The sequence below is a fragment of the Arxiozyma heterogenica genome (genome assembly GCF_036370985.1).
Source record: "Arxiozyma heterogenica strain weizmannii chromosome Unknown scaffold_13, whole genome shotgun sequence".
In the NCBI taxonomy this organism is placed as follows: domain Eukaryota; kingdom Fungi; phylum Ascomycota; class Saccharomycetes; order Saccharomycetales; family Saccharomycetaceae; genus Arxiozyma; species Arxiozyma heterogenica.
The window spans coordinates 162,952-187,793 of NW_027042666.1; the positions used below are offsets into that span (position 1 = coordinate 162,952).

The 24,842-nt window shown below is 30.9% G+C and overlaps 10 protein-coding genes across 10 annotated transcripts; 6 read left to right on the forward strand and 4 right to left on the reverse strand.

Moving 5' to 3' along the window:
* Nucleotides 1–66: 66 nt before the first annotated feature.
* On the forward strand, nucleotides 67–1,518 carry GNT1 (glucose N-acetyltransferase; the record flags this gene model as incomplete). Its single annotated transcript, XM_064857380.1, has 1 exon — nucleotides 67–1,518. One exon carries the CDS (start codon nucleotides 67–69, stop codon nucleotides 1,516–1,518), a length of 1,452 nt encoding a protein of 483 aa, XP_064715686.1.
* Nucleotides 1,519–3,357: 1,839 nt separating this feature from the next.
* On the reverse strand, nucleotides 3,358–5,463 carry FAA4 (long-chain fatty acid-CoA ligase FAA4; the record flags this gene model as incomplete). Its single annotated transcript, XM_064857381.1, has 1 exon — nucleotides 3,358–5,463. The coding sequence occupies one exon, from the start codon at nucleotides 5,461–5,463 to the stop codon at nucleotides 3,358–3,360; it is 2,106 nt and encodes a 701-aa protein (XP_064715687.1).
* A 1,832-nt stretch (nucleotides 5,464–7,295) lies between these two features.
* On the forward strand, nucleotides 7,296–7,622 carry COA6 (Coa6p; the record flags this gene model as incomplete). The annotated part of the gene is made up of 1 exon (XM_064857382.1): nucleotides 7,296–7,622. One exon carries the CDS (start codon nucleotides 7,296–7,298, stop codon nucleotides 7,620–7,622), a length of 327 nt encoding a protein of 108 aa, XP_064715688.1.
* Nucleotides 7,623–8,191: 569 nt separating this feature from the next.
* PWA37_000716 (uncharacterized protein) lies at nucleotides 8,192–9,310 on the reverse strand (the record flags this gene model as incomplete). Its single annotated transcript, XM_064857383.1, has 1 exon — nucleotides 8,192–9,310. One exon carries the CDS (start codon nucleotides 9,308–9,310, stop codon nucleotides 8,192–8,194), a length of 1,119 nt encoding a protein of 372 aa, XP_064715689.1.
* A 2,086-nt stretch (nucleotides 9,311–11,396) lies between these two features.
* Nucleotides 11,397–12,731, forward strand: ZRC1 (Zn(2+) transporter ZRC1; the record flags this gene model as incomplete). The annotated part of the gene is made up of 1 exon (XM_064857384.1): nucleotides 11,397–12,731. The coding sequence occupies one exon, from the start codon at nucleotides 11,397–11,399 to the stop codon at nucleotides 12,729–12,731; it is 1,335 nt and encodes a 444-aa protein (XP_064715690.1).
* A 326-nt stretch (nucleotides 12,732–13,057) lies between these two features.
* PWA37_000718 (uncharacterized protein) lies at nucleotides 13,058–13,963 on the forward strand (the record flags this gene model as incomplete). Its single annotated transcript, XM_064857385.1, has 1 exon — nucleotides 13,058–13,963. The coding sequence occupies one exon, from the start codon at nucleotides 13,058–13,060 to the stop codon at nucleotides 13,961–13,963; it is 906 nt and encodes a 301-aa protein (XP_064715691.1).
* Nucleotides 13,964–14,356: 393 nt separating this feature from the next.
* On the reverse strand, nucleotides 14,357–15,298 carry YHM2 (Yhm2p; the record flags this gene model as incomplete). Its single annotated transcript, XM_064857386.1, has 1 exon — nucleotides 14,357–15,298. One exon carries the CDS (start codon nucleotides 15,296–15,298, stop codon nucleotides 14,357–14,359), a length of 942 nt encoding a protein of 313 aa, XP_064715692.1.
* A 679-nt stretch (nucleotides 15,299–15,977) lies between these two features.
* CUS1 (U2 snRNP complex subunit CUS1) lies at nucleotides 15,978–17,579 on the forward strand (the record flags this gene model as incomplete). The annotated part of the gene is made up of 1 exon (XM_064857387.1): nucleotides 15,978–17,579. One exon carries the CDS (start codon nucleotides 15,978–15,980, stop codon nucleotides 17,577–17,579), a length of 1,602 nt encoding a protein of 533 aa, XP_064715693.1.
* A 432-nt stretch (nucleotides 17,580–18,011) lies between these two features.
* On the forward strand, nucleotides 18,012–19,550 carry RNT1 (ribonuclease III; the record flags this gene model as incomplete). The annotated part of the gene is made up of 1 exon (XM_064857388.1): nucleotides 18,012–19,550. One exon carries the CDS (start codon nucleotides 18,012–18,014, stop codon nucleotides 19,548–19,550), a length of 1,539 nt encoding a protein of 512 aa, XP_064715694.1.
* Nucleotides 19,551–19,688: 138 nt separating this feature from the next.
* PWA37_000722 (uncharacterized protein) lies at nucleotides 19,689–23,894 on the reverse strand (the record flags this gene model as incomplete). The annotated part of the gene is made up of 1 exon (XM_064857389.1): nucleotides 19,689–23,894. One exon carries the CDS (start codon nucleotides 23,892–23,894, stop codon nucleotides 19,689–19,691), a length of 4,206 nt encoding a protein of 1,401 aa, XP_064715695.1.
* Nucleotides 23,895–24,842: the final 948 nt, after the last annotated feature.

Here is a 24,842-nt window from a genome sequence, read left to right on the forward strand (position 1 = left end):
GGATCTATGAAAGAGATAACGATATAGTAACGCCTTTTGGACGAGAAGTGATTAAAGTAGTTCAAAATGATATTATTATCTAAAAGAAAATTAAGACCAATATTAGGTATTATTATCATATTTTTGGTAATTTATTATTTTTCGAGGACAGTAGTTCAATTTCAATTGAATCAACAAGTTGAATATTATAGAAATTATTTTAACAAAAATAGAGATAATCTACAAAGAGAGTTTAACCCCTTAGAAATTAAACAGATACCTGGTCCTGTTATCGATGCATTATACAAGAAGAGACAAACTGATGTGATCAGTCAAAAGGCAGATCCTATAGACTGGGATCGCTATGCATATGTTAACTATGTTGCTGAAAGAGATTATCTTTGTAATACATTGATTATGTTTAAAATGCTAAAGGAAGATTACAAAACGAAGGCAAAATTGGTCTTGTTGATTACGACAGATGTTGTGTCTAGTGTAGAAGGTTCCAGTGCTTTGTTAGATAAAATAAAAGAATTAGATAATGATCAAGTGATAGTTAAATTTATGGAACCTATCTCTAAGGAGGATGATCAAACTACATGGAAGAATAGTTTGTCTAAATTAGAAATTTTTAATTTAACTGAATATGAAAGGATTATTTATTTAGACAATGATGCTAATTTGAATGGTAATCTCGATGAGTTATTTTTCCTACCAGATTATGTAAAATTCGCTGCTACTGTGACATATTGGAATTTAAAGGAATCAGACCTTAAAAAGGCTTATAAAGAAGTATTCCATATGAAGAATCCAATTAATATAAATAAATATATAGAGAGGTGTGTTACAAGGCTTCAAAATGGAAAAATGATTTACAATCATTTGCCCAATTTACCACACACATTATATCTGAATTCAGAGAATATTGGTGATGATATCTTAAAGACAAGAACTGTGTTCTCCTTGTCTAGGTTATTTCATACTGTTAAGCCAAGTAAAGTTAAATGGGCTTCAGATTTAATGGTAATCAAACCATCTAACGAGACATATACTTATATCCGTGATGTGATATTACCTTACAATATCAATACTAAAGGAGTATATGACATGGATGTGGTCAATGAATATCTTTATAACATGAAACAATTAATTTATGATCATTTTTCTGTTTTGAAAAGTATTAAACACCAATATGTTCCTGAAGTCATGGTTCTACCATTTAGTAGATATGGGTTGCTATCAGGTTCGATTAAGCACAAAGAGCAACATGATATGTTAAAAAATGATATGTTAGGATATCGTTATTTGAATTCTGAGGGTGAATATGCAGCAAATGATTTAAAAACTGTAGTCGAGGAGGCTAAATATATCCATTATTCAGATTATCCAATTGGAAAGCCTTGGCAATATGCGACAAAGGATGGTCTTGAATGTAAAGTTAAAGAACATTCAAAAGAGAAGGAACATGAACAAGAAATGTGTAATATATGGAATTCTGTGGTATTGCCATATTTTGATAAGAAAATTATATGTTCTTAATTTGAAATCTAAGCTAATAAATATGTTTTTTAGACAATTGTAAAAAAATATTACTCAATTACAGTGCAAAAAGATTCGTATACAACCATATATATTTCAGATACAATTAAGTATTTTTTTACCTTTATAGATGTTGATATATTTATGATTGGAAATACTACTAGTAAAAATTCAAAGTTTTATTTAAGAATATCAAGATAATTGAAGCAAAGTCTTGGTAGATAGCCATTTTGAATTTGGAATAAACAACAACACCACGTCATAGTCGGATCACATGGAACAATTGGACCAACTCAGTATGAAAGGTAAGTACTTAATAATAATATTTTCACTATCATGCATGTCATTGTCTTGCTGATGGGAAATGAGGGATTACTAGAAGCAAAAATAGGCGGTATCTAACGGAATAATTCCGAATAGTAGGTTTTTATGGAATTTATTTTTTGAGAGGCCGCATGTTTACTTTTTCGGAAATTTTGTAAAAAAGACGAAAATAAATTAAAACAAAATGGAAAAAAAATTTTTTCACCTTTCAATACAAACATATAAAAAGAACATTGGAGTAATTGTAGAGGCATCACAGATGAAAAAGATTTTGTTTTTAGCTACTCTTGTTGGTTGTATATCATTCTTTGATTTTTTTCAGACTTGCATTGTTATTCCTTTATTTTTTGAAAGAGAATCGTTCAAAAAACGATGGAATTCTATGGATATATTAATAGCAATTTTGTGTATCGTCTCTGTGGTAGTGTTTTCTTAGAGTAAACCTGGAAAAAGTTGTATTGGGTGAGAAGATATAGTTCATTGTCAAATCTCTTTTATTGACGGTTTATATATATTTACTAATGCTTGATCGTTTCAATAAGGGAAGAAACTGAGGAGGAATATGTGAATAGAAGGAAGGTATAAAGTGTCAATTTGGGGTTATTAAGTCTGTTTTCTCCGTTTTGTATCATTAGGATTCGCTATAAATTGGTATGTTGTTGAGTTTTTCAATGATTTACTATTATGGTTAATGACATACTGTGGTCTCATTAATATGTTTCATAGCTCGCACCTCCATAGTTATGCATGTTGATGGTCCAAATTTAAGGTATGTTATAGAATTCAATATATTTAAATAGAGAATGGACTCATTTACCCATTTTCGATTATCTTTTCATAGTAAAGCCATTCTTTTATTTTCATACTTTTATTCCCCAATTTCTTCACTGTTATCGTTGGAACAAATCTTCGTGTTAATAATATATATGAACAGGCAATATCTAGAGGAGTGAATGTATTTTTTTTTTCAATTATACTTTTTTTTCAAATCATTGACAATACTTCATTTAAAATTGTTATTTTAATAGATTTATGGTTAAAAGAAGTCGAAGAATCAAACATCCCGTTTAATCGCTCATTTACCTTTTACATTTTGTATTCTATGGTAACATGTAGTTTCATACCCGGGAGAAATATGATGCCATGTGTGACTATGTCTTTTTTCTTGTCTCTTGAGTACTCATGTATACTTTTAAAACCTAAATAATTAACAGAATAGTAGCGGTAATCCTTTACCTGCGTATATGGCGATAAAAACTTCTTTACTGAATATCGGATCTACATTCGTCCTTGTATAACTCTAAATAAATAATTCGGAATGTGGAAATAGAAGAAAATAATGACAACACTTTGTTCTTATGCATAAAAAGTGAGGTGGGTATATATATATATATATTATCAGGAGCTAGAACGTATATAATAATGCATAAAAACAAAAATATATCATTTAATATTTATAAGAAATGAAAAGATGAAAGTGAGTAATGCAATTTATTTATTCTTTTTAATTTTTTTTTATTTGGAAATACCATAAATAGAATCAACATCAGTTTTAACAGCAGCTAAAATATCTTTCCTCTTCAATTTTTGTGCAGAGGTCACAAAGCCATTTTCAGGTGTCCATTCTTCACCAGAGATGGCAATACCTTGCAACAATTCAATACCGTTCAAGCCTTGTGTCTTCCCTGTTTGCAACATATCATCTAAAATGGCATTTCTTAACCTTATATCGTGAACGTGGTCCTCTAAATCCTCATCTGGCTTCATAACGCCCAATTGGACAGCTAGTTCTGATACTACTGGGAACACAGGAACAATGATACCAACTGGTTTGACTTGATTTTGATCAGCATGGACACAAATATTTTGGACATATTTGTTTGACCTGTAAATGGCCTCTAATTTTTCCAGTGCTACATATTCACCATTTAAGGTCTTCACCAGATTTTTCTTTCTATCAATAATTTTCAGTTGACCCTTTGAAGTCCATTCCCCAATATCACCAGTCTTAAACCATCCATCAGGTGTCAGGACACTATTTGTCTCTTCTGGGTTCTTATAGTATTCAGAAAGAACAGGTGCACCCTTTAGCCAAATTTCACCTTGATTATTCTTTGCATAATAACCCAATTCATCGACGTCTACCAACTTAGCTGTAATGGAACCAGTTAAATCACCTGCAACATCGTATTCAAAGTGTTCGGGTGGCAAGACAGCAGCACATGCAACAGTTTCAGTTAAACCATAACCGACTAACATTGGGCATAACACATTAGTCAAGAATTCCTGAGCATCATGGCTTAAAGCGGACCCACCATTGCACATATATTTCAGTTGGCCACCAGTAGCTTGTTTAATTTTTTTGAAGATTATATTACCAATTGTATTACCGCCGGGTAGGTTCCATTTATTTAACTTCAATTTAGTGTAATAAGCTGTCCAAAAGATCTTTTGTGTAATCTTTGGTAGTGCATTGATTTGTTGAAGAATACCTTTTCTAATAGTTTCCCAAACGGCAGCAACACCGACCATCAATGTTGGTCTAAATTCTTGGATATCACCTTTACAGTTGCGTACTGAGGTGGAGGATATCGTTTTAACATTTGCATAACCAATAACTGCACCCCAATAGAACCCGACTAATTCAAAGACCAATTCAAAGATGTGAGCTAAAGGTAAAAATGCAATGACTCTGTGGTTTTTATTGACAAAATCATCTACAACGTTGTGAGAAACACCAGCTACACCAGCAATAATATTTGAATGTTTAAGAACGACACCCTTTGGATCTCCAGTAGAACCTGAGGTATACATGATACAAGACAAATCATCAGGTTTTGGTGGATGAGGATCAATTTCATTTATAGCAGATTTACCAATTGAAACGATTTCATCGAAGGAGTAAAACTTGATATCAGGTCTAACATTTTTTATTTTATCAAAGGCTTCCTTTGCTTCAGAATATAATTTACCTCCAAATCTTTTGTCATTTGGATCCATCTTCTCATTATAAATAATATATTTGATTTTCCCCGTTCTTTCTATATTGGATAAAGGATTGATCAGTTTAACTAAAAGATTGTTGTCTGTGAAAATTGCAGTTGATTCGGTCTGCCAAATGGAGTGAGTCAAACCACTTTCACCTAAAGTGTCATATGCAGTTACAATTGGGATAGATTGTGATTGAGAACCTAGATACATTTTCATCCATTTATGCGAGGTGGATGCAAAGATATGTAATTTATCCTCACTTTCAGGAACCAACCCAATTTTGACTAACCCACGGCCAACGTTATGCAATATTTCAAGTACTTCTTTACAAGTTTCATATTTATAGGGTGATAGTTCCCAATATAGCCATTTTTTTTCTTGTTGAACAGTTTTACCGCCGACCTTCTTATTTATAAGTTTTGTCTCTTCATGTATATCTATTATTGATCTATAACCCATAGCTAATTTATTCTTATTTTTATTGAAACATTCAACTACAAATTCATAAACGGTACTACATTTCATTCCAAGGGGACGAACTAATGGGGCCTTAGCGACTTTTGCGTTTCTTCTTTCACCAGTTTCATGGATATTTTTAGGTGGAGCCACCTCTACGTTATATTGTTTCATTTTGATCTAATAAATGTATATATCTATATGTATATGTATGTATGTATGTATTTCTGTATGTGTGTTTCTCAGAATGAATAGGTTTGTGGTTTTTTTTTTTTCTTTTTTGTTACGTGGAATTGTTGCGTGTTGAAAGTGAACAGCGAGGAGACAAACCTGTCTGAAGGAACGTGTATTTACATTCTCCAATACTTATCTTTAGTGGTTGATTTATATATAAAGATATTTATATATGATGGTGTGTATGTGTATATGTGTTATTATGCTTTGTTTAATATCTGATATTTTTTGATTTTTTTTTTTCTTTAAAGATATAGTAAAATAAAGGGAAGCCTATTTCTGACAAAAACAAAACAAAACAAAACAAAAGTGACAACAGATTGCAAAACAATAGTAGTGATAGGAAATCACAATAGGCACAGAAATAACAAAGAGAGGCAACAAAATACCGAAAGAATAGATGGGGTAGAGGAAACAATAGAAAACAGAATAAGTAGAAAACAATTCTTTTTTTCTGTTGAATTTTTCTTGTTTTTGTTTTATTTTTTTTTTATTTTTGTTGTTGGCGGCTGCTGCAAAAAAAAAAAAATTGCAATCGGCCGTAAGGATTTTGTCCAGGTTGTTTTTTTTTTTGTTTTGTTTTTTCGTTTTTCCGTTTTCCTGATTTTGGTTTTCTTGGTTTGTTGCTGTTTGATGCTGCTTTTTCACGTATTTGAAATATCTTTTACTTAGGGTTCAGCATTTTATGCTGTTTATTGGATTTTTTTTCTCTTCTTATCTGTTCCTTTGAAACTGGATTAGGTTCAGGAACTTTTGTTTTTTTTTTTTTTTTTGAGTGTGACTGTGCAAGTCAATGATAAAGATTATACAACCCTAGTCGAAAGATTATAAAAAAAAAAAGTTTAACTAGGTTTCAAACTATTATTTGTATTATACCCATCAGCAAAGGGTTATAATCAGTCAATCTGAGATAGGAAAATTGTATTCAGTGATTTTCTTTCCCCTCCGCCCCTACTCGTTTGGCTTGTAGAGTCTCTTTTGAAGGCTCGATGCAACATACTCTAGTCAAACAAAACTAGACAAGACAAAACAAAACAAGCAAAAGGAACCAAAAAAAAAATGAGAGAGAGAGAGAGAACCGATATTTTCCGCAACCAACAGTGGGAATTGTAGAGTGCGAATAATAACAAAGTGGTAAATTTTTTTGTTTTAGTCTTGGGGATTATAACGCAGTAACAGAAAGTTTTCTGCATTTTTCAAACCAACCGAAAATAAAAATTAAAGCCGGTGAAATTTTCCCAACAAATTCCAACAAAATTTAGAAAGCTTGCAGAAAAAAAATAAAGGAAAAAAAAAAAACAAAGGAAATATAAAAAAAAAATAAAACAATCGAAGAGTGTTTTCGTTGTCATGGTAACAGAGAACTTGGGGTTTTGTCATGTTTCACGTATCAAAAGAAAAAATTAAATAAATAAATAAATAAAGGAAAGAAAAAGAGTTGTTTTTTTGTAATATAATCCAATGCGGATTTCCAACGGGTTTATATTCCGCAAAATTTAATTAAACTGTCTTTCGAGATTTTTTTTTTTTTTTGGAATCCTGATCAGTCGGAAATAACATAGTAAAAAGGAGCATAAAGAAAAAATACATAGAGGAAGATAATGCAGAAGCTCCTTTTTATTCTTTTTAAGTATGCCAATATTTCTTAACACTATGTTGTTAACATTCGAAACTGGAAATATTCGTTAATATTGAGCATGTATATATATATATACATATATTTCCAGAAATAAGCAACTATTTTAAACATTAACACTGAATAATTATTGAAAATGGTTCTATCATTTTTTCAGAGAAAAGAAACAAATCAAGTTCCAAACACAAGATCACAACGTGTTAAATGCTGGGAAAGTAGAGATCAATTTTTTGCATGTTTAGATAAAATTCAAGTGATAGATTCACTATCTCCAGTTAATCAAGATAAAGTTAAAAAGAATTGTTCCGAGGAATTCAATAATTTCAATAAAGAGTGTATTAATAGTTGGATTCAATATTTTCAAAAGAAAAGGATAACAGATTGGGAAAAATCACAATATGTTATGTCTATTGAAAAAGATTCAAATAATGAAACTACAACTACAAAAAAAATAAATAAATGAAAAAAAATATATATATACATAATTGTACTTATTAAAAAGAAACAAGGATAAACTTAAAGTCATGGTATTTTATTTATTTATTTATTTATTTATTTTCGTTTTATCATATTTTTCTTGTATATAACATTTTGTTCTATAACGTAGTAGTTATTACCTATAGATTACATATATATTCAAATAAAGGAACACACTATATGTTGTAGTTTTATCTATTTATTTCTATATATGATACATGTGTTGATAGTATTTCTTTTTTTTTTTTTCTTCCTTGTTCATCTTTTTTTTCTTTTCCTCCCCTGATTTTTTCTTTAAAAATAAGAAAAGAAAAAGTATAATATACATAAAAATATAGTATAGTATAACATGATATAAAGTAATATTCTTAATGAGACTACAAATCACAAAAACTTATATAAGTTACTCTATTATTCTTTTACATATTACATTTTGTTCTTTTTAGTCTGGCTGTTTTTTTTTATTTGAAATTTTAACATAAACTGTATGTATATATATATATATTGAAACTGATATCAAAATATATGTTTTTACTTATTTATTATATTTGTTATTTATTTTGACACTGTGACAGTTTTGAACACAGTATGTGTTATAGTTGCTCTTTGATGCTCATGACTGACACTGCTAGTCACATTACCGATCTTATATGTTTCATCTCTTTTCATTTGAGCTGTTGCATCACTACTTGTAGATTTAGCCGTTTCACCTGCCTCTCCTCCTCCACCTGAGCCAATTGCAAATACTTCGATTTTGGCTTTTGAATAATTTTTGGCTGTAACTACACAGAATGCTCCGCCACCGGCACCCTCGCTAGTTGTATCACTTGTTACCCCATTGACACCAACTACGCTTGGATCAATTGAGCATGGCAATCCTTCACAGGAATCCGGATCATCACAAGTTATCCGGACCCCGAAACTAGGAGTTTTGTCTCTAAATGGGCACGAAGTTTCCAAGTATACGGGGTTCCAACCAATTTTGACAAAAGTATTGCCACTTGCATCCATATTGGCACCTGCCACGTATGGGGCCCAATTACCCCATGGATGAGAAAGGTCTCCCCATTTACAACCGTTTTCAACAGTGACACCGGGAGGGTTGATATAATAATGTGCGGCAGTGCATGCCCAATATTCTGGCCCAGGCACTGCCAAGGTCTCTGTATCGGCCACTAATGTTGGGATCAACATTTCTTCATTTCCTGGCAACACAGTTTGGCAAAAGGCCACAGAACCGTCATTGCTGCATTGGTTTTGCACATAGACGGTCCCTTTACCCTCGTAACAATAAGGTTTATTTTTGAATGGGGTCTTTAGAGTTCCATCTTCTTGACAATATAGTCCACCATATTGTGATCCTGGATACGTGTAAGAAGTGACGGAGGGGTCCCATTGTCCCATTAGTTGGCCAGGTTCACATGCATAAGGACACCATGTTCCAGGATCACAAGCTTGATCGAAATGCATTGCCCAACCGGCATTTGCACCAGATTCCTGTACTGCTACCATCCCTTCGTAATATGGGAAGGCACATGTTCTACCACCACGTTTGTAATGTTTATGGACGTGATGGTCTTCGGTTTCATTAATTTCCAGATTAATGAGAGCATTAACTATAGTGGATATTGGAGCTAATATAGTCACTAGAACAACAGTCCTATGGAGTAACATTATTTAAAAAAAAAAAAGTAAAAAATAAAAAATAAAAAATAAAAAAAATTTTGTGTGGATTTTATTACTGTTAATTTGTATTTATTTGAAGAAGTGTATATAAAAAAGTAATAATTAAAGAAGGAATGTGTGGTTGAAAAAAAAAAAAAAAAGTAGGGACGAGAGATATCTGACTTACTTTGGTAGTTTAATCTTTTTCTTTAACGACTTCTTTCCAAAAAGAAAAAAAAAATAATAATAATTAAATAACTAAGATGTATTTTAAGTATTAAAAGTGATATTTATATATCACTTAACAATGATGATTAGGAATAACAGCCCTTCATTTTTTTCAGGCTTCATTTTTTTTTATTGTTATGGTTGTTTTTACTTAATGGTAAATGTATTCTTTTAATAAACAAAAACTTATTAAAACTATATAGACAATATGTTTAATGTGAATCGACTGTATTGTGTATTTATTGATTTTTTTTTTATTTAGTTAGTTATTCTTTTATTCTTTTATTTATTTATTTATTTATTTATTTATTTATTTTGACTAGTACGGTATATTTTATCATTTACTGACACCTATATCCCGTTGCATCATTTTTTGTTTTGTTAAAAAGTTGATCACAGTGTTCCATGAAAAACATCAAAAACATATTTTCTTTTAAAAAAATGCAGGAAAGAAATTTAAAGGACAATGGATATTCAGAAGAAGAAAAAAAAAATGCACAATATCTAAAAACTTGCGAAATACAATAATATTGTATTGGATGATGGCTGATCTAGATTTTACAACAATATACAGCATGTACCCTTCATTATTTAATAAGTAAGAATAAATATTTTAGTTTTCTCATTTTTTTTTTTCATTTATGCCAGATCAAATTAAGGGGATAATTATATCCAACTCAAATGAATGTACTATTTTAACCAAGCAAAAAAGAATCTGTTCATTCTGTGTATTACACAATACTTAGACCATTGACAACCCTGTACTCACAGAAAAAAAAATTACATTTTCGGCACAAGAGAGATTATAATATTTAGGGAAAAACAATTGCAACTGTCTTTAAGAAGGGTCACTTCGGGCAAATCTACAATAATGAATTATAATGAATTAGGTACAATGACTTCTTATAAGCCATACATTAGAGCTTTCTATCTGACTTTTTTTTTTCTTTTTTGTTAAAAAACCAAAGAGAAAAAAGAGAAAAACTTACCAGAACGTACATTGGCACCATCTCTCTTTCTCTTTTCAAAGATGTATCTTCTCTTTCTTCTTGGAACACAAACACAATGTCTCATACCTCCCAAGAGATAATTTCTTGTGGTGTTAGTTGTAAAGTGCAAGCAGCGGTTCTGTACTTAAAGAAAAAGAGAAAGAAAAAGAAAAAAGACAAACCGTGTCTAACGATCTTGTGGATAATGTTTTAGGGGAGTTTTTGATCTCTACAGGTAACTGCTATTGTTATTGTCGTTGTTATTATTACAATTTCGCACCTTGTTTTCTTTTCTTTTTTTTTTTTCTTTGTGGCAAGAAAGTTAAAAGATTGAAGATGAAAAATATAAAATAAAATAAAGTAAAAAAAAAAAAGGAATACAAGCTGGAAATATATTCTAAACGAAAATAAAAGAGGGAGACAAAGAAGAAGGAAAAAAGAAAGAAAGAAAAAAAAAAAGAAAAAAAGAAGGATAAAGATAAAGAGAAAGCTCGGTGTGTAAATACAAGATTGCTTGAGTATATTAAGAGCATTCTTTTTGTGGTCCGACAGGTTGAATCTGACTCATTACAAGGTAAACCCATTGAACATTTGGCTAGCACATTCCTTGAGTCGCTATAAACAATCACACATTTGAATATATATATATATATATATATATATATATATTGGTTTGTATACCTTGATTTGATTTAGAAACATCATTATCATCATTTTCCTCTTCTTCATCTTTTTTTTGTTTGGTTTGGTATTTTATACATATCAATCAATCAAGGTAGAAAAAAGAAAACCAAGGTGAAAAAAAAATTAGCTAAAAGGCATATGACTATTAAAGATTGAAAAGAAAAAAAGAAGAAAATAATATCAATATTCTGCTGATGTCAGGAGGGAAACAAATACGTATTACAGCACTTTTGGTGCTAGACACAATTTTTTTCTTACTAGAAATTATCATTGGTTATATGTCCCATTCTCTAGCTCTAATTGCCGATTCATTCCATATGTTAAATGATATATTCTCCTTATTGGTGGCCCTATGGGCCGTCAAAGTGGCTAAGGAGAGAGATCCTGATGCTAAATATACTTATGGATGGAAACGTGCAGAGATTCTTGGTGCTTTAGTCAATGCTGTGTTTTTAATCGCATTATGTTTTTCTATCTTCATTGAAGCATTACAAAGACTGATTCAACCAGAGGAGATTACTAATCCTAAGTTGGTCATGTATATCGGTATCACGGGGTTATTATCAAATTGTATTGGCTTACTCTTGTTTAGTGAGCACGACCACGGCCACAGTCATGGTCACAGTCATGGCCATTTCGATTTTCCTAGCGAAAACCAATTAACATCCCATTCACATTATCACCCTTCAGAAGATTTAGAATCTACTGCCGTCGACGATAGTGGCGATGAACACTCACACTCCCATTCCATAAATAGTAGTGTGGACACATTCGCTGTCACTGATAGAACTCTTCAAATGTTGTCGTCCGAACACACACCCCTACGGTCAAGAAATCATCCCACCGCCACTAAACAAAAGAAACAACGATCATTAAATATGCATGGGGTCTTTTTACATGTCCTTGGTGATGCCTTAGGCAACATTGGTGTTATCGTCGCTGCTTTGTTCATCTGGAAAACAGATTATTCCTGGAGATTTTACAGTGATCCAGTCGTCTCTTTGCTCATTACTGGTATCATCTTTGCCTCTGCTTTACCGTTGGCCCATAAAGCTTCACATATCCTGTTACAAGCCACACCAAAGAGTATCTCTGCAGAGATTATTCGTCAAAGAATTGAACAAATCCCAGGTGTGGTGGAGGTCCATGATTTCCATATTTGGAATTTGACGGAATCTATCACTATTGCATCTATTCATGTTAAATTGGATTTACCAGCAGAAAATTACATTGAGACTGCCAAATTAATAAGAAATTTGTTTCATGAATACGGTATCCATTCAGCTACCGTACAACCGGAATTTGTCTCTGGCAACGTTAATGAGACCACAAGAAGAAGATTTTCCATCATTGCAGGTGATGTAAGTGGATCTGGCATATCCTTAGTTTCTGGAGACAGCACTACAAAAATGAACAACAGTCACCAAAAGTCTTCTGTTAAGGACAGCACCTATGGGTCCACTTCTGCAGGTCGCTGTGTTATTGATAATGCTGTGAATTGTAGTCAAGAAAATTGTATGAACGAGTGATTGAGGTTGCTCGAAGAAAGTTTGGCTCTGATCCACGTCTAAACTAAAATTTCTATGTGAGATATATATTCAGATATGTAAATATAATTATTTTACTTTATTTTATTTTGTTTTGTTTTGTTCTTTCTTTTTTTTAGTTTTCTTTTTTTACATGTTGGTTGTTAGCGGCTAATTTGATCTTCTAATTTGATCAAAAGTGAAGGGCCAGTTGTAGAAGAAATTTCTCTAATACATGCAGTATATATACATATATGTACTATTACAGTATCCACAGATCTGATATTGTAGATCTATGTATAGTGTAGTAACAGAGCAGTTGTATATAAATGTGTGATTCAATATTTGTTACCTATCATATTAAACTTTTTCCTAGATCGCCACCAAGAAAATTGGAGATAAAATCTGATTTAGATTTTTTGACAACAGCAACAGCAACAAATAATAATAATAATAATAATAATAATAATAATAATAATAATAATAATAATAATAATAATAATAATGCTAAAAAAAAGCAAATTAATTTGATCTTTAAATCATCAAGAAAATTACGACAGTATCGATTAATACGATTTATATTCAACACATTCAATGAATTATTCTTTATAAGATTGAGTGTACTACTATGGAAGCAATGTAAGGATGATTCAATTACATCGAATATACATTGGTTACGAATATTAAAAATGATAGATCAAGGGTTTTATAATATTTTAAACATAACAGATCTATGGTTTATTGTCTTTGCTTTTCCAATTGTTTCATATGGAGATTCTTTATGGTTCAACATGAAGTTATTCTTTGGTAAAAAGATTAATAATTTGATAAAGGGTTGTCCGCCATTTGGTAAATGGTTTGGGGATAAAGTTTTTAAAAGATTGGATTTTATATTTTTACCAATATATTTATTTTTAATTAACTCAAAATTACTAAAGTGGAGGTTAAACTCTTTAAAGAACGATCAATCATTCTCAGAGACAAGTGGATTATTTAAGTTAATATATCTGATTTTAAGAATTAAATTATTACTATTTGATTATGTAATCAAATCAATTTTTTCGATATTTCGCAAACCATTGGATTATTTTATTCATATTAATAACCTATTAAATTATTATTTGTCACATCAAAACAGAATAAATTTGCAGAGTATATTAATGGTTATTCAAAGTGTTATAATTATATTATGGCTGGAATTGAAAGACTATTTTGGGAAAGAATCTGTAAGTTAAATGAAATATGGTATATATTTTATGCATTAATTTATTGGATACAGTAAGTTATAAAAATAATTTAAAATATTTGTTCTTTTTTTTTTTTACGTGAAGTTATTAATATTTACTATTTCACACTATGCATTAGGTTTTGTACATTTCTAGTTCAGAAGTTTTATTACATTTACAGATACGTAAAATATGTGAAAAAGATAAGTTGAAGTTATTTTTTTAATTTTTATAAAATTATTATATGTTCTCCCATATATTTGATATTATAAGAATATTACTTACTAATTAATTATATCTTTTTTTTTCCTCTTTTTTCCTTTTGTTTTTTATTCGTTGTTGTTGTTGTTGTTGTTATCACCGTTGTCGTTTTAATGTTTTTATGCCGGTTTATTTGTTACATTAATGCTTGGCAGTTGGAGCATCACCAGTCAACTTTGCAACAAATTCTCTTGCCATATCACCAAACCCAACCATGAATACAGTTTGCCAGATACCTAATCCAATTCTTGGGGTAATACCACGGTATAAACCTTTGACACCATTAGTTTGTAAAATGTATTTGAAAGTCTTGCCAACGGTCAAATCTTTAGGCCTATTTGGATCGGGAGTCTTGGACTGCATTTCAACTCTAATAACTTCAATTGGTTGATTCCAAGCACTTAACCCACCACCAATAGCACTAGCGAGGATCTTTTCGAAAGCGTTCAATTTGTCGTCTTTGTTTGTCTTCCCAGTAACTTTTCTAATACCATCTTCTACCAATCTAGAGAAACCAAAACGAGACCCCCAATTTGTCATTTGTCTAATAGCCACAGCATTAACACCTCTGTATATGCCTCTGATACCTTCTTTAGCCCAGATAGATCTAAATACATCCCATGAGGATTGAGTAGCGGCTGCCGACGCAGCGCCAAGTCCACCAATTGCTTTTTTCCTAGTGATTTCTACTGTCTTCATACAAGTACAGAAACCCATAGTCAAATAGGATTGTGCAATACCACCAGTGATACCACCAAGGATACCAGATCCAAAGTTGCCCAAGCCAAGTTTCTTATATCTGTATTCAGCTTCAGAAGCCACAAATAAAAGCACAGCACCTTTTGTAGACGCCTCAATCCAAGCCCATGGAATCAAACCTTGGTAGAAACCGAAGACACCGCCACGAGACCAGACAGTTTTGACAGAACTGGCAAAAGACAGGTTTCTGTTGGCTGCCATAGTGGTCTTGATGACTTCTAATGGTTGACCAAGAGTGGTCACTTCCGCCATATTAATACCAGCGCCTAAAAGGATATTGGAAAAGTTAATTTTCTTCTTAGTAACAGGTTGTTCGTTGCTCATTTCTTTGGACTAATTATTATTGCTATTGCTGTTGTTATTTGGTTGTATTTTGAGTCATCTTGAACCTTTGAGAAAAGAGTAACTATCCCTTCCTTTTTTTCTTAAAAAAAAAAAGATTCTTGAAGAAGGTCACAGGTACCTTATATAAATAGAATGAAAGAGAAGGTGAGCAAGTTTGATGCAACTGTTATTCAACTCGATTGATCTTCCTATTAGTTGTTCCTTCTTTCTGTGTATTGTGTTTCTTGCATTCATTACTCGATGAATTCCACCGGAAAAACAGAAAACAAAGAGCAGAAACGAAAAAGAAAAAAAAAATAAAGAGATGTTCTTTTTATTTGCTTTGAGACAGTTTTTGACACGAATTGGTCTTAGTTAGTAGTCTTTGATGGAAACACCAGGAGATGAGCACCAGAGTTCGTAGTTGATTTGTATTATGTTATCTCGTATCTGTCTGCAGCATTTCTGCATACATGTTAATAACGTGGTTTTTTAGGAAGAAAACAGAGAGTGTCTGTGTATGCGTGTGTACATATCTATGAATCTGTGGAGTGTTTATGTGTGGAAATATATACAAGGTAACTTTTGAAGGTTGTAAAAAGTACACAAATATACGTATATATAAATATATAGATATATAGATCTACAATTTGATATTGTTTGGCAGATACTTGTAGATATGACTAGGAAATCCAAAAAAGGTTTAAAAGGGAGGTCAATTGGTAACGATCAATCACTAGAGAATAAGGAATTGATTGAATTAATAGATGCCAGAAAATCACAACTTAATAAGCAAAATAAAGTATCAAAAGTGGTGAATGACCATAATAATAAAAATAAGAGCAAGAAGAAGAAGAGTAATCATGACAAAAATAAAGATCAAATGCATGGCGCATTCTTAAATGAGACGCGACTAATGGAACAATTTAGTACCATTTTTCAAAAATTTGAAATTCCAAAAGTTTCTAATGATGAACAAGTGAAACTAATACAAAATAATAAAAGAAAGCATAATAACGATAATAATGAAAATGAGATTGAAACTGAAAATGGGAAGAATAAATATGATGCAGTTATTGACTCTGTTAGACCTGATAAACAAGAAAATGACGAGAAGTATGAAGCAAATAAACCTGAACAACTTTCAAAAAGAAAGCTACGCAAATTGAACAAACCCAATCTAATTGATTTGAAGAGTCAAGTAATACACCCAGAAGTCATTGAATGGTATGATTGTGATGCACGTTATCCATTATTGAATGCCACAATTAAGTCTACTAAAAATGTTGTCAGCATACCTTCTCATTGGCAACTGAAAAGGGAGTATCTATCCGGCAGATCACTATTGAATAAAAAACCTTTTGAACTACCAGATATTATGAAACAGACGAATATAGAATCCATGAGAAATGTATTGGCCAATAGGGATCAACAACAAATGCAAGATAGTTCATTGAAAGAGATGACAAGAGCAAGGGTACAACCAAGGCTGGGTACTCTTGATATCGATTATAAAAAATTATACGACATTTTTTTTAAATTGGGCTCTACATGGAAACCTGATATCTTATTACCGTTTGGTGACTTGTATTATGAGAATAGAAACCTGGAGGAAGAAGGTCAATGGGAACGGATGAAAAGAACTGTAAGACCCGGCAAAATTAGTAAAAGCTTAAGGGAAGTTATGGGCATGAAAGAGGGCCAGTTACCACCGTGGTGTCATAAAATGGAGAAATTGGGGATGCCGCCAAGTTATCCTAACATGAAAATAGTTGGATTAAATTGGGATATTCAATTTTTGAAAGATGAAATTTATGGTAAGATACCGAAAGTTAATAAGAAGAATGATTTAAAAAATACCACATATTTTGGTCAAATATTAAACTTTGAAGATAGTACTGATGAAAATGAAGATAAAGATTTGGATACGGGTATTGAAGCTAATTTAGAAGACGATCAAATAAATAATACAAAATCAAAAGATGGTGATGTTGACAAACAATTAATAACTGAAGTAGAAGTTGTTAAAGCTGTGGATAATAATAGTGTTCAAGGAATTGAAGCAAATATTCTATCAAAAAGACCGCTTTATACTGTGTTGCAAGAAACCACTGATCAGACAAGTAATGAATATACAATGAATAAAAAATACTCTATCACAAGACAACCCTCTCAGCTTCCATCAGAATCGGATGATATTGATTCAATTGCAAAATCAGAACAAAAAGTCGAAATAGCAGAAGATGAAGAGGAGCAACAACTCAGAAAGTTTAAATTTTGATCATTTATGCATAATGTAGAAACTTGTGAGAGTTTCTTTTTTAAATAATCTATAGGTCTATTTTTAAAAGTTACATACTTCAATCAATAGTTTTACAATATTCTCTAACTTGTGTTTCTGGTTCGATCTGAAAGAAACAGTCTTTTCAGACCATATGCTTTGTCTTCTTCAAACTATGTTTTATATGTAGTAAGATTAGACTTATTTACACAAAACCAATGGAGATTTTTCTTTCTTTGAAACGAATTTCAAAAAAATTAAATAAAAAAAATTAATAGAAAAGCAGACTCTTACACATAGACAAAGAACTAATCAACAAGACCTAGTATAAGTTATTTGTTACTAAACTCAATCTTTCTAAACCAATAAAATATCCTCCCGCCTTCCTTGCGCTAATAGTAATTACGACTAGATACCCCCTTATATATTGTAATGACTTCCATCGGTAAGAAAAAAGGTGAAAAGAGAAGATTTGAAAATGATACTTTAAATGAAACAACACAACAACCATTGAAAAGTGAAAAGAAACGAAAGAAAGAAAAGAAGAAAGATAAAAAGTCCAAGAAAAGTAAGAAGATTAAAACTTTAGAGGGTAAACTTGAGCCAGTTGACGAAACCATAGATATAGCAGAAGTTAAAAAATTTTTAAAGGATGAACCAAAATATTCTTATTTAAATATTATACAAATTGAGCATGCAGCCACAAAATTTATTGAGATGTACAAAAAAATTTTGGATATATCACCTACTTTGGGATCATATCAAAATTTGGTGAAAAACAAGGCAAAGCTTGATTTGGATATAGTCCCTTCTTTATCAAGATACATGCTTAAGGTAGCTGCTGAGTTGAAAACTCTGTATATTTTAAAAAAAGATCCAGTTTTACAAAAGCTTCCGAATTTTGAAGAAAATTTCAATCCAAATAATAATGATAATCCAATACTCCCAGGAATTTTAAATAATGATGTTCAGTTATTAATAAACTTACTTGATGAGAATGATTCTCAGGATATAAAAGAATCATCAAATGTGAATAAGAAAGAAAAAGTCTTTACCAAAAATGAATCATTATCTTGGCCACCACCAATTCCTGAGATTAGAAACCCTACTATTAGAGCACGTGTCTTTACTCATAAGTCATTGGTTAAAAATAAGAATTTTTTATCAGAAAATGCTAAACTTAACTCACATAATGAAATGTTAGAATTTCTTGGTGACGCAGCTTTATACTTTGCCGTTACTAGAATTATTTATAAAAAATTTCCATATTTTGATGACGGTCAACTAACTGAATTAAGAATCCAATTGGTTAATAATGAAAGACTGAAAAAATTCTCTTTAGCATATGGTTTGAGAGATAAATTGAAATGTGGTCCAGGGTTATTAAATGATGATACCTATAAACATGGCAAGAGAAAATTGGAGGCAGATGTATTTGAAGCCTATATCGGAGGGCTTGTTGAAGATAATCCAACAAATTATGCAGAACTGATTGAGAATTGGTTAGAAAAATTAATGGAACCAACTATAAAAGAATTAACTGCCACTAACATTAAATTACAGAGTCCAGAAACTACTAATCTTGATGCAAAAAGACAATTATATTCTCTTATTGGATACGCTGCATTAGGGTTGTCATATCGTGTAATTAAGCGTAGAACTCCCGATGATCCATCATTTGTTGTGGAATGTAGAATAGCTGATGGTACGGTGTTAGGTATTGGTAGAGGGAAAAATGTTAAAGTTGCTGGTTCCAAAGCTGCAGAAAGTGTTCTTGCTAATAAAGCGCTGGTAGAAGAATACGCAAACAAGCGTGCAGCCATCCCGAGATCACAGACAATCATAAGTCTTAATAAATCTAATAAAGTAGTTAATTCTCCTAAAGATACTGGGAAGAATAGTGTTGGGTTGACGGAAAGCAATGATAGGCAAATAGTAATGGGGGAAGCTGGAGAATTAATTTTGAAATAAATATAAAAGAGGTTGACGAGATAATGGAAAATCTGGGCCAATTGAAGAAGAACGTTATCTAATTCACATTTGCATTAGTATCAGTAAATATTTATCATTATATGTACTTGTATGTATACAAACATATATACATATATATTATAGAAGTCTATTAAGATCATTAAGGTCTTGTAAACCATTCTTTTTACTCTTACCAATAAATCTCCCTTTCATTTTTTTCTTTGTTTTATTACTGTCTTTTGTCGAAAAGAAATCAGGGATGGTATCGTAGTTACCATAAATAGCCTCAATGTTGTTCTTATTTTTCTTTAAATTTTTCTGTACTTTAGCACTTTCTTTAGCAAACCACTTTTCAAATTCTATAGCTGCCAACTTTTCCTCTGCACTTGTCACAATATTGGAATTTGGATTTGAAAATGCTGCAGTAATTTCATTGACTTCAATTTTATTAGGAGTAATATATGGAAGAATTCCACCTGGATTACCTGAACTAACGAATTCTGTATAATTATGAGATTCGGTCTTAACATTTTGAGCACTCTTTTTTTTGTTCTTCTTGATATTTTCTTTGATCTCCGTTAAAGAGGTGGTAAGAAGTGATGGTAATGTATCAAGAGTACTTCTAGTTGATTTTGTTTTCTCAAAGTTTTCAGAATTTTTCTGAGGTTTCTTATTCAAAGTTTTCCAGACAGGTTTGTTTTCAATATCTTTTTTTACTTGTTTATCTTGTGTTAACTCATGTCTACGTTGCTTTTGGTTACTTTTTTTGAAAATACCAAAACTTCGAGAATTTAAAGGATCCTCAGCAGGTGATATATTTGGACGTGAAATTTTTATATCTTCAGAAGTGGTATTTGTTGTCAAAAGTGATGGCAAAACTAGAGCCTCCCCTTCTTGAGCATGTAAAAGAACTTCACCTTCTTTGATTTGTGGCTCACTAGGGGTTTGTATATGTGGTTTTGGTCTCGTTTCAGATGTTTTTCTTCTGCTTTTTCTTTTCACTGTGATAAATTCTTCACTTGTGTCATCCTCAATTATACTATCAGATATTTTTCCTATTTTCCAAATGTTACGAACTTCTTCAGGAACTTTTGTTTTACTTGATGGTTTTCTTTGTTTGTTATAAGTTTGTGAATCAGGTGGGGAAACAATTGATTGCTGTTTGGGACGATCCAAAACTGAACTTCTTCTCCTGCTGTTAGCAGTACTTGCTACTTTGTTGTCTATATGTGGTGGTGGTTTAATGTCAAATACTGGTAAAAATTCATTATTATGTGATATAAAATATTCATTAAATTTTTCCAAATCTTTTTTAAATAAACCTATCGAGTCAAAGTCAATATTATCATACCAAGGCTTTTTTTTAGTTTCTGAATGTCTATTGTTATTAAGAATGTACCTAAATTGTCCTTCTAAAATCTCCCAAAGCCCAGCGTCAAAATATTTGTCTATGATTGAAATCGATTCATCAAAAAATAAATTGTTGATGGACGTTAATATGTACCAACAACATGATAATACTAATAAATGAGCTTTAGAATTATATGCATTAATTAAAATCGTAAACACAGTATCCTGATTAATATATTTATTCAACAGGAATTCTAAATAGCTCCTTAGAGGTAAAAGAAGTAATTCATTACAGTATTCTAGTGTAGTTAATAGAAATGAAAGGCAATCAGAAAATTTCTTACCATGCAAAATAGTTTCAAGGGTTTCAGCATAGGATGTACCGTAAAGATATGATGAAATTAGGTAGAAATGTTCTTTTGAAATGTGAGTTAATGTTATTTTAAACATGCCATTTGAATTCTTTTTACACCAATTAATACTTGTTGCTAATTTAAAATAGATACTTCTAGATGATAAAATTAAAGCGTGTGTATATATTGTTCCATCTTTCAATTCAATAATTGTGTCCACTAATGAATTTTCAGGTGTCATGTCTTGATGAAGAACAGATGTAAAAATTTTTTGTAAATAATCAGTAAGTCGTTCAAAATGCAAAGCATTGTTAACAAGTTCCAAAAGAATCATATTTGATCTTTGATTATCCGGTTTTTCATCTGTGTAAAGATAATGAATAACATCCTTAATAGCTGATGGATAAGAGCCACCCACTATTATTGTCTTACAATTATTCATGATAGTGGTAGCTGACGCTAGACTAATTGAATTATTTTTGGATGTTATGGTTACTCCATTTTCGATAGAATGCATTAAGTGAGGACAACGAATTTTTAATATTAATTCATGTGCATAACAGAGAACTTTATTTGATTCTTTTTCGAGAAAACATATATCAAACTTAGGGTCAGGTGTAAATTCTTTATTATTCACATATGTTTGAGATTTTCTATCATATTGACAATATTTTGGAATAAGTGATGAACAATAATTTTCTTTTTTGAATTCTGTAGTCATATATTTATCATTTTGGTCAACTTCTACGTATGGAGAATATTTAGCAAAATAGTTAACAAATTCATCTTCTCGATATAGTATTGGTATATTACTTTTATCTTGCTTAATAAATAAAAATGATCCAAAGGTAGAATTACATGAAACTTTGACAACTCTACCCGAATTTATTTTATTACTATGCAATTTTTCGAACATAAAATTATTATTCAAATTTTTTGTCCTTAAAATTTCCCCTAATAAAGTAACTAAGATAATGTCACCTTTGTAACTGACATCAAAATCTAAACATGAATTAAAATTAAAATTGGGTGTCCAAACCAAATTGATTGGTAAAATGTTATTATTAAGTAAGTTCCAACTTTGGGGTGATTCATTTTTGAAAGTGATTATTCCAATTCTACCACATTCGTACTTGAAACAAAGATTATTACCATATTTATTTGAACATTTCATATCGACAACTTTATTTGGAATTTCTCTTTTGGTGAAATGAGTGAAAGGATCAATTTCTTTAAAATTTTTGTTTTTTGCTAAAGGGATTTTAAAAGTTTTGATTGTATTGTTAACAAGCACTGTAAGTACATTATTTTCTGATCGTATAAATGTGGCATACTCTGTACAAAGAATTTGTTCAATTGTTAAATGTTTTAAATTGATAATTATTGGTTTAGTGACAATATAACCTTTATGACCTTCATAATCAAATTCATCTCCATTATGAATAACATTATGGCTTATCTTCCCCATTTGACCAACATTTAGTCCCCATAGATAAACTTCCCCATTGTAAGATACGGCACATGAATGAATATTTGAACAAGAAATCAGTTTAATGTTTTTATTTTCTAAAAAATTAATCCTTTTTGGTATTGAACCAAATGAATTTTCATCAAATCTTGATTTACTAGAGTTATTTGTTTGATAACCTAATTGATAGTACGAATTCCAACCCCATGAATAAACTGAGGAAGAAGAGAATTCCTTGCTGGATGGAGATAAGGATGAGGATGAGGATAGTAAAAGAGTATGATGATCACTAGTAGAGATTGAATTTATAGATATATCAGATGGAAGATTTGACAATTGGGTGAATTGAAACAAATGAGTATTATTTGAACCAGTACCCAATCTGCCTCTAGATGCATTCCCAGTGACATAGATTTGATTATCACTTGTTGTCACTAGAGAGTTATATTTATTCATATGGATGTCATTGAAAGTAGTATCATTTAATGGAAAAGTATTATTTGTCAATTGATTAATATTTAATTGGAAGAAATTTTGTCTATCATCTTTATTACCTGTACCTAAGTTATAATGTACATTCGAACCTAAGGTTAAGATATGGGTACCGTAGGACTGTGCAGGGGGTTGGTGATTGCTTTCATAGAAATATGTGTTAGAGAGTTTGTTTGTTGACGTATTAAATGGATAATCATGATGAATTAATTCTTGGAGATCAAATTTTGAATCAGAATATGCCAGAAATAAGGGCCATTTGTCAGCAGAAGAAGTATTCTTCTTATTAGCTTGTGAGAAGATATTATTGTACAATGTTAGATTATATAAATCTAATGGGCTTAAACCATCTCTATCATACAACTCAAAAATATGACCGCCAAAGTTATGTGAGGGATACTCCATATCCATTTTCCATTTTTGATATAATTTAAAAGCTTTTTGAAATTGGCCAGTAGAGAGTAAAATATGGAGTGGTGTATATCCACTCTCTATATCATAGGAATATGGATTTACATCTTTCAATATTTGGGCTATTGACCCCTGATAACATAATATATAGGACAAAGTCCTGCCAAAGATATCTCTTTTATCATCATGGAGATTAGTAATGTTTTTGTTCTGTTGTTTTTTTTTTTTGGTGATAGTACTATTAGAAGTATTATTAGTTGATAAAACCATAAGGATCTGCGTGTATGTATACGTTTTGGAATATATTATTATCTATTGCTAATAATTAAATAAAAATGACATTGTATCTGTTTACTTCCTCACCCTATTTGTGTTTCATTGAGTTAATTTTAATTATATATTAGCTTTTCATTTCTAAAACGTCTGTCGTATTTTTAATCTTTACAGTCTTTTATCTTTTTTTTTCTTTCATCATTCGAATTTCTCCGTTGTTGATAGATTTCTTATTTTCATATTATTGGAATGTAAAAGACAGATGGATAATTTATTGGCGGCAAAAAAAATTCAAACTATGAGTAAACATATATATATATGCATGTATATATATTTATACTTATACTTATACTAACCTCTCAGAATATAATATATTAACTAGAACGAAGAGGGATAGTTCCGACAGTATTGAGTTAATTAGTTTGATTGTAATGTATATATAATGTTATTTCCCTAAACTCTTTTTTCGTATTTAGAAAATGGTGTTGTGAAATGGTTCAGGCAAAATCATGTGTGTGTCTGTGTTTATGTGCTACACTTTCTAATGTATTTTCTACTTTGACTCCAGTTATATTTATATTATAAGGGTAAAAAGGGAGTGGAAAAAGGGAGGGCGGTTAAATATATTTATTTCAAATTATATATATATATATATATATACGTATGTATGTATGTATGTATGTGTCTGTGTGTTTATGTGTAGGGTAAATAAGAACACCATTTAGTTTCCTAATTGAAAATTGACAACATTACGTAACTCCGGGTGTTGGGACTACAAAGTTCTTTTCTTCCCTTTTTTTTCTTTTGTTTACTCAATCTTGCGTTGTGAATATTATTATGATATCACAATATAACCATTATAATGCAGTCTTCTATTTAATTTTTCTATTGTGTGCCTTTCAAATCAGATCTCGGTGGTATCAGATGTATGTCTATTGTCCATGA